General features: G+C 37.9%; 1 protein-coding gene across 1 annotated transcript; it reads left to right on the top strand.

Annotated features, from left to right (window-relative positions):
• Positions 1–7,361: 7,361 nt before the first annotated feature.
• Positions 7,362–7,778, top strand: LOC145596935 (uncharacterized). Its single transcript, XM_081653127.1, has one exon. The coding sequence runs from the start codon at positions 7,362–7,364 to the stop codon at positions 7,776–7,778; it is 417 nt and encodes a 138-aa protein (XP_081509253.1).
• Positions 7,779–9,775: the final 1,997 nt, after the last annotated feature.

Genomic DNA, 9,775 nt, shown 5'->3' with positions numbered 1-9,775 from the left:
ACTCCATACAAGTAATGACGCCAAATTTTCAGGGCAAAAATGATGGCAGCTAATTCTAGGTCATGGGTTGGATAGTTCACCTCGTGTGTTTTAAGCTGCCTTGATGCATATGCTATAACTTTCCCATTTTGCATAAGCACGCATCCCAACCCATTCTTTGACGCATCACTATACACGTCATACAATCCACTATCATCGGGAAGTGTAAGCACTGGTGCTGTAACTAATTTGTGCTTTAAGAGTTGAAATGCCTCTTCACACTTCTCATCCCACTCAAACTTCTTGTCCTTCTTCATTAAAGTAGTCATAGGTTTAGCAATTTTTGAGAAATCTTTAACGAAGCGCCTATAATACCCTGCTAAGCCTAAGAAACTCCTCACGTCAGATACAGTTTTGGGTGTAGGCCAACTTTTCACAGCTTCTATTTTGGCTGGGTCTACTTCTACTCCATCCTTAGACACAAAGTGTCCTAGAAATGCTACCTTTTCCAACCAAAACTCACATTTAGAGAACTTTGCATAAAGGTGGTTTTCTCTCAGTGTTTGCAGAACTGCCCTTAGATGTTCTGCATGCTCTTCTTTGTTCTTGGAGTATACCAAAATGTCGTCTATGAAGACTACTACGAACTTATCCATAAATTGATGAAACACCCTATTCATCAAATCCATAAAGATTGCTGGAGCATTAGTCAACCCAAAAGGCATAACTGTGAACTCATAATGTCCATACCTTGTCCTAAATGCCGTTTTAGGAATGTCCTCATCGGCAATCCTCAATTGATGATATCCGGACCTCAAGTCGATCTTAGAGAACACTGTGGCTCCTTTCAATTGATCAAACAAATCATCTATTCGTGGCAAAGGATACTTATTCTTTATCGTCACCTTATTTAATTCTCTGTAATCGATACATAACCGCATGCTTCCATCCTTTTTCTTTACAAATAGAACTGGAGCTCCCCAAGGTGAAGCACTTGGTCTAATGTACCCTTTCTCCAGTAAGTCTTGCAACTGCTCCTTCAACTCACTCATTTCCGCAGGTGCCATTCGATATGGTGCCTTGGATATAGGGGCTGTCCCGGGAACTAAATCTATGGTAAAGTCGATTGCTCTCTTAGGTGGCATCCCCGGAATTTCCTCTGGAAATACATCCAGGTACTCATTCACTACTGTTATATCCTCGGGGTTGGTTACTTGCTCATGGTCCATATCCCTGACACTGCAAAAGTATACTGGATGCCCTTTCTTCATGTATTTTGCCAACTTTAGGACAGAAATTAATCTCGGGCACTTAGTACCACCTTTCATCCAGTATGTCACTGATTCATTGCTACTAGCAACCATTTTGACTTTTCGTGACCTACAACTAATTTCAGCATTTTACTTACTCATCCAGTCCATTCCGAGAATAATATCGAAATCACTCAACCCAAACTCAATAAGGTCAGAAAGAAATATCTTTCCCTCTATTTCTAAAGGCACATTTATAAACGCCTTAGTACAATTCACTACCCCACCTGTCGGAATTGTTATGGGTAAATCTATTGGTTTGACTGCTGTTAAGCAGTCCCTAAGTTTTGTCACAGTACCCTTAGAAACAAAAGAAAAAGTTGCACCAGAATCAAACAATACTTTAACAGGAATAGAGTTAATAGAAAAAGTACCAGTAATAACATCGTTCGTGGCCTCAGCCTCATGCCTACTCAGCACATTCAGTTTTCCAGCAGCTCCACCCTTATTTTGGTTATTATTATTATTGGGGTTACCGTTCTTCACTCCATTCTGTTGAGCTCCCTTGTTCCCATTAAAGTTGTTGTTCCCTTGGAAATTCCTCTGGTTCCCTTTGGAGTTAAAGTTGTTCTGCCTATTCCCATTAGCATTCTTAGAGTAACACTCGTACTCCCTATGCCCTAGTTTGTTACAAGCACGACAAGTAACTAGGTTGCCTTCGCAGTCCCTCCCAGGGTGATTGTTACTACACCTTTTGCAGAGATGATACCTTCCATCTCTGTTATTCCCCCGGTTATTGTTGTTTCTAACTCCTCCATTGTTGTTCCGTCCACCTTGACGGTTATTATTCTGGAAATTATTATTATTGGAGAAGTTATTATTGTGGTGGTACTTCTGCTTCTTAAAACCATTCTGGTTTCCATGCTGGTTTCCAGAAACTTGCACCACCTCCTTTCTTTTCTCCTTTCCTTCCATGTCGGCCAGCTCCTTCTTCTTCTTTTCCTCCAACGCATATAGGTGTGCGGCTCTCCCATACACCTCATCCAGAGTTTCAAATACCTGCCCGCAGAGTTTTAGTTGCAGATCCGTAGTTAGGCCGCTCTCAAACTTCCTAGCCTTGGTTTTTTCAGTAGCAACCGTTTCCTCAGCGAAACGGGACAACTCTATAAACCTAGTATAGTATTCCGTAACTGACATCTTTTCCATTCTGAGGTTGGAGAACTCCTCAGCTTTCTGCTTTTGCAAAAATCTAAGGTAAAACTTATCCCTCATTTTCTCTTGGAACTTGGTCCAGTTAAATCCAGGTAGGGTCCTAATAGTTGCTTCATTTTTCTGCCACCAAAGGTCAGCTTCACCCCTTAGGTAGTAGGTAGCACAACCCACCTTTGAATCCTCAGGGCACCCCACCGCTTCAAACAGTTTTTCGAACTCTCTCAACCAGTTTTCCAAAATGGTAGGGTCAGGCTCCCCTTGATATACGAGTGGCTTACTCTGTGCCACTTTCTTAAAGAGTTCCCCCTGAGTATCCCCATTGCCGGTCGTGTTTCTAGCCAGCTGCTGAGTAACTGCTGTTAATTGTCTTACTACCTCACTAAGTTCATTTCCGCCGGTGTTGGTACTGCTTCCTCCTGCCATCTTTCTTCTCCTGAATTAAAAGATCAGGTTCTAAATTAAATGGTTTAGGTTAATTCCCAAGGCATTCACTCACTAGGTTTAGAACTATTCAAGCTTGCACAATTCTTTTGAAGCTAATGAATTTTGAATTGGATTGACCAAATTCGAAGTTCATAGCTTTATCAATTAATTATTGATTGCTAACCAGCCAAGCATTTAATAAAACATCACAATAATAAATGAAAATAGTCCCCACTAACTCTTGATGGTTGAAATTAGCATTAAATTTGTTGGAATTTGGTTAGTAGAATTGGAATGGCAATATAAGTATTATTATTGGGAAATGGAGTGATTGCTGTAATTGAAATAATTGAATTATTGGGAAGTAGTAAGGAAAGAAAAGTGGAATTTATTGATAGGAATAATAAATAAATACTGGAATATAAATGAGTATAGTCACTAGCAAGTGTTTATAATCGAAGGATCGAAATCATTGTCATTAGAATCCTCCATTGGTTCAGGTGACTCAGGTTCAGGTTCTACTTGAACGAATTCTCCCTCCTCTTCCTCGTCTGAAGATATGTCAATTATGATTGGAGTTGGAGGTGGGTTAGGATCGGATATCTCCATCAATGAAATGTCCCCCTCTTGTTGCTCCCCATTTTCCGCTTGGTTACCCCCTGATGATGCAGAAGATGAACTTTCTGGTTGTTGATTTACATGGGGGTTGTTCTCTACCGGGTTGTCATAGTAGTAGTTAGGGTACGGAAGATTTAAACGCTGATAGTGAGCTCTTTCCACCCTTACAATGTAGTTAGTTAAATAAACATAGTCGGGGTACCACTGGCCATAATAATTTTTGTATTTGTAGTAGTTTGGAACATCTCCTGGAAGGTAAAAGTCAGCAAATTTTTCCTTGATAGCAATATAAGGAGGCTCCTCTGGCAGACAGTGGACAATCATTGCTGAGATACGATCAGGGGTCTCAAATATTTTGTCCCGCAAGACATTACTCCTATAAGAACAATTGTATCTGATTTTCTCTACGAAGTCATGGGGGTGCTCATCATTTTTCTTTATTAATGACCCCATTTGTGTATACTTACTAGGAAAGTTAGACATCCTGTAGAGGAAAAAGGCTTAGAAAGAATTCCCTTCCCCAAAGAAATAAAATAAATAATATAATTCGTGCAAGAATTTAAGTTTGGTGTTCAATCATACCATTTGAATAATTCCCACAAAACAATACATATATTCATACTTCATTCAATAAACAATTAATCATACAACATGCATGAACACCCTGAAATAGAATTATTGCACGCAGGGAAGAAATTAAATTCTAGCCTATATGCCCTTTCCTTTCCTACCCAAGCTCACCAACATGTTAATAAAAGCTTTTAACACATAATTCTTACCTCAATCCTTGCTCCCTGCAAAATTAACAAACAAAAATATTTTTCCTACTAAAAAAAAAAATTTCGGCCCTTTTTTAAAAAAATTCGGACCAATAAAATAAAAAAAATTCGGTCCAAAAAAATTAAAAAAAAATATTTTCGGACCTCTCTAAAAAAAATAAATATTTAAAATAAAATAAAATAAAATAAAAATTGGGAAAAAGTGTATATTAAAAATAAATAAGCACTTGGCCAAGTTTAAATCATAAAAGAACGTTTTCGTGTTAGTGGTAATTTAAAATCTCAACCTAAGCTCCCAGATACCACTTTGTAACACCCTAGAAATTCTTTTCTTTTTAAAACACGCTTTACTCTCTTTAAAACACGATTTAGGAATATCTAAGACATTACCGCCACCGTAAAAACGGCTAAGGCATTTATCAAAGATACACAGCGGAAGTTGAAAGTCAAACTAAGAAATAAAACAATTTAAAAACTGAACCAAACGAAAGTAAAGTTGGAAATCACAAAACCAAGTTAAAGATTAGCTACTACAACTTGGAACCTTTAAGGCCCTTATTCAAAACCGTCAAATCCAATAATAATGTTAGTCCAACAATTAATAAAACATATTGTCCAAAACTTAAACATATCACATCCTAATGAAAGCTAGCATAGTTCTCTCTTCACTCATGCCCCATCATGATCATGCCTCAATACCTGAAAAGAGATTCTCCACTTGCCCCCACTACTCTCCATTACAATGGATCATCGTAGGGCCAAGATAAAGACATAGCCAGACACAACAAAACACACAATCAGCAAAGCTGAGTACATAAGCGTATTTAAACACACTAACATGCATTTCCCTATCATCACACACACTTACCTCATTGCACCTGATTACAAGCACACACACAACACAACGAGACTCTTTAACTGGACACTAAATAATTTATTTAGTGTTGATTACGCATCGAACGGGTTTCTAACTTGATTAAACCTTTCTCAATGAAATGAGAACCACTGACACGGGAGCTAACCGTGCCAGCATCACCTGTGCCACACATTGGTGGCGGAATTCCAGAGCATAATAATAATAAAAGGGAATATACAGCGTCCTGTACTCCATTAGAAGTTATGATCAAATATAAAGTCACATAACTCCCCCCATATGTTCATACTCAAGGTATATACGTTCCAAGAGTTTTGGTGCGTAATCTCTTTCACTTTACGTTATTTACATATTATAGACTTGGTGATGACTCTCAAGCATAACAATTCAATCATCAATAATAATTCAACCATTCAAACATATCAATTTAATTCTTGAATATTTAGTGACCACGTAATATTTAAATGTTGAACCCCTTTTTATTACTACCTCAGTGTCTTGGACACTGTAAACGCATAAAGCGCCAACAATCCTATCCTTTGGTGTTTAAAGCACCAACATACAATTTATTTCTTATGTACATAGACATTTACTTAGCTCCTTCTTCATGCTTAAAGCATCAATAAAAATTATATGAACCATAATAAAATTCCTTTTCAATATTCCAAACATAATTAAACAATTAGTTTAATTAAACATGCTCTCTAACATGCCATAAATAAATATGTAGTCCATATAATCATGCCAAAATATGATTTTCCAATCCATAGATCATCACAAATAATTCATGCTTCACAATTCAATCACCAACACCAATAATTCACAAGTCAATACATGAACCTTAACATGATGCTACTTATAATTGATTGAATTTAAGCCTAGCATGATTCTACATCCTCAAAATATGCTAAGTACGCGAACGTACCTTGAATATGATCTTAAATTCGCCACGACTAGTAAAAATCGCTTACTTCGAAGTCTCCTTGGGTTTTCTCCACTCTGGGCAAAGTTGATTTGCCTCATAAGTGGGATATTTATACTCCCTTTTTACCCTAAACTTTCCTCTTTTAATTCTCCTAATCCCTTTCCAATTAAAACTTGTTAAAAATAAACTTTCTTAAATTAAAACCCCATCTTTTTAAAATAAAGATAATTAAATAAACTTTCCTAATATAAAAATATATTAATAAAATGCTTTAATTAAAATTATTATATCTACTTAAATACTTCATTAAATACATACTTTAAAATGAAAATACGTATAAAATACGGGGTATTACACCCTTTATGATCTGATTGATTAATGCATTGATGATAGATTATTGTGTTTTACCCTGGAATATTGTTTATTAGTGAACCTATGCCCTAGGCCCTTTTAATATTTGATTTCTTCCCTAATCATTCTCTTTACTCATAATCTTCGTAGTATAGCTAATTATCACAACAAATTGGTTACTTTAATAATTTAGGCTATTTTAATTAATTAGGAGTAGAAAGACTTGTTTTTCTGTGGATTCGACCCTACTTCCCTATCTGCATAAGTTAGTGGACTTAGATAATTATTTTTGATTAGGTGATACGACTTTAGCCTGTCATTGGGATGATCCAACCCCGTGAAGAGCAATGAAACTTTTACGCTGGAATTGTCAAGGAGCGGGCAATCCTCGAGCAGTTAAGGCACTACGCAGATAGTGTCGCAAGTTTGCCCCAGATTTGCAAAAATAAATAAAGGTGAGTCCGAGAATCTGAAAATTCGCTTTGGCTTTGATATAGTGCTATTGGTGTTAGTAGTGTTGTCTTGTCGGGTGGATTGTGTATTAATTGGAAAAAAGATAATATTAGCTTCAATTTGATTTCGTTTTCTCAACATCATATCTGTGGGATCTTGTGGATGGGAATGGGAGTGGATGGAGGTTTGTGGGCATTTATAATTAAGTTGGTCGAAAACGGTTTATAAAGCAAAAACTTGGGAGCTTGTTAGGAATTTGTGTAGTGACTATGATGGTTCTTTGCTTTTTTTTGAGGTGATTTCAATGAAATACTTTGCTATGATGAGAAGGAGTGGGTGCTAGTTATGAGAGACGTGTCATGGATGATTTTTGTGAGGTATTACAAGAATGCAACTTACATGATCTTGGATGTGAAGGTCAATGGTTCACTAGGGAAAGAGGTCTAACTGTACAAACTCTCATAAGGGAATGACTCGATCGATTTTGCTGTAATAATATGTGGCATTCTTTGTACCCTGATGCTAGTGTTGAGAATCTGGTTCGATATAAATCTGATCACTCCCCAATTTTGTTGAACTTGGTGCGTGCCAAAAGAAAGAAACGGCAGAGGGTTAAATCTCTTAAATTCGAGACTGCCTGGCTCCTTGAACCTTCGTGTGAAGCTGCTGTGAAAGAGGAATGGAGTAATATTCTTGGGGTTGCAACCGAAATTAGGCTTGGTTTGACTTTGGAAGCACTTAAAAAATGGGGTGGCAAAAAATTTTGTGATATTGATAGACAAATCGAGGTGGCAGAGAAGTCACTCCAAGAAGCTCAATCTAATCCCATGTCTACACATAACATTGCCGTTTGTGCATCCCTTGAGAAGAAATTGGACGAGCTTTTCGAAAGCAAGAAGCATATTGGTACTTGAGATCTCGAGCCTGTGAAATTAAGGATGGTGACCGCAACACGAAGTACTTTCATCATAAGGCATCCCAAAGGAGAAGCCGGAATGAAATAAAAGGCCTTTTCGATGAAGATGGGGTTTGGCGTACGGATGAAGATGATTGAAGCTATTGTTCACAAGTTTTATGCCAATCTTTTTAATTTATCTGGTCCATCTTCGGCAGAGTGCAATCAGGTGCTTGATGCTATCACTCCCTTTATTTCAAATGATGATAATGAATTTCTTCTTAGACCCTTTGACAAAGGAGAATTTTTTGCGGCAATTTGTGCTATGCACCCTTGTAAAGCTCCAAGGCCGGTGGTCTTCATGCCATTTTTTATCAAAAATTTTGGCACATTGTGGGAGATGCGGTTTTTGAGAAGGTGAATAGTGTCTTGAGTGGGCTTTTGTCTCCGGAATGCATCAATAAAACAAATATTGCTCTTATTCCGAAAGTTAAAAGTCCCACTTCTATTGCTGAATTCCAACCTTATAAAATTGTTTCGAAGGCCTTGTTGATGAGACTAAAAACAATCTTGTTGAACATTATTTCTGAAAATCAGAGTGCTTTTGTCCCGGGTCGTTTGATCACTGATAATGCCCTCATTGCTATAGAGCAGTTCCACATTATGAAGAAACGGAGCAAGGGTCGGAAGGGGACTATTGCCATGAAGTTAGACATGAGCAAGGCGTATGATCGGGTTGAGTGGTTTTTCCTTGAGAAATTATTGCAAAAGATGGGTTTTGTGGAACAATGGATTAAGGTTGTCATTAGTTGTGTTTCTTCGGTCTCCTATTCTTTCATCATTAACAGGGATGTTTGTGGTAAAGTGCTTCCTTCCCGGGGTCTTAGGCAAGGTGATCTTCTCTTACCTTACCTTTTCATAATTATTGCTGATGCTTTTTCGGCTTTAATAAAGAAGGCCTCCGATCATAGACTCATTCATGGGGCTGGTGCTAGTAGGAATAAACCAAGGATCTCTCACCTCTTTTTTGAGGATGACAATTTACTTTTTGCTAGCCAACCTAGTGGAATGCTCGAAGATAGTTGAATTACTCAACGTATAAGAACGAAGCAGCTTCCAGACAGATAATTAATTATGCTAAGTTGGAGGTCTCTTTTAGCAAAGGTGTGTGAGTGTCAAAGCAAGAAGAGCTTACTCAAATTATGGGAATGCACATGGTTGATGAACACAAAATATATTTGGGAATTCGTACCATTTTGGGGAGATCGAAGAAAATGGTCTTTGCTGCACTTAAGGATAGAATTTGAAAGAAGCTTAATGGGTGGAAGGAGAAGCTACTCTCACGAGCTGCGAAAGAGGTTCTTGTTAAATCTGTCATTCAAGCAATCCCTTCCTACTTAATGGGTGTGTACCAAATCCCTACTGGTATTATTGATGAAATTAAATCGATGATTGCCAAGTTTTGGTGGGGTCACACTAATTTGTGTAGGAAAGTACATTGGATTAGTTGGGAGCGCTTATGTCAACCAAAATGTATCGGGGGTCTTGGCTTTCGAGATATGGAGGTGTTCAATGTGGCATTGTTGGGGAAGAAAGTTTAGAGGCTCGCTAGCTACTTCTCCTGACTCCCTTCTTAGTCGTGTCATGAATGGGAAATATTTCCCACACTCTAATACTTTTAATGCTTCTTTGGGTTTAAATGGTAGCTACAGTTGGCGGAGTATGTGGAGTGCTAGAGCTTTGGTGAAAGAGGGGTTGATTTGGCGTGTTGGAGATGGGTGTAATATTGATATTTATGCTGATCCGTGGGTGGTAGATTCTAATGGGAGCCTCATTATTTCTGAGAGAAGGGAAGGACTTAGCATGGTGCGGGATTTAATTAATGAAGAGAGCAGGGAGTGGAACTTTGATTTAATTGCAGAAAATTTTGTGGAACGGGATGTGAATTGCATCATGCGGATTCCTCTCAGCTTGTGGACTCTTAAAGACCAGCTCACTTGGGCCTTTTTGAATGAT

Source organism: Chenopodium album, chromosome 20, assembly GCF_948465745.1.
Source record: "Chenopodium album chromosome 20, dcCheAlbu1.1, whole genome shotgun sequence".
In the NCBI taxonomy this organism is placed as follows: domain Eukaryota; kingdom Viridiplantae; phylum Streptophyta; class Magnoliopsida; order Caryophyllales; family Amaranthaceae; genus Chenopodium; species Chenopodium album.
The sequence above is the reverse complement of the archived record's forward strand: the minus strand, read 5'-3'. Positions and strand labels throughout refer to the sequence as shown.

Excerpts from the sequence above, each read along its gene's own strand:
- LOC145596935 (XM_081653127.1), top strand. The coding sequence starts at position 7,362 with ATGTGGCATTCTTTGTACCCTGATGCTAGTGTTGAGAATCTGGTTCGA.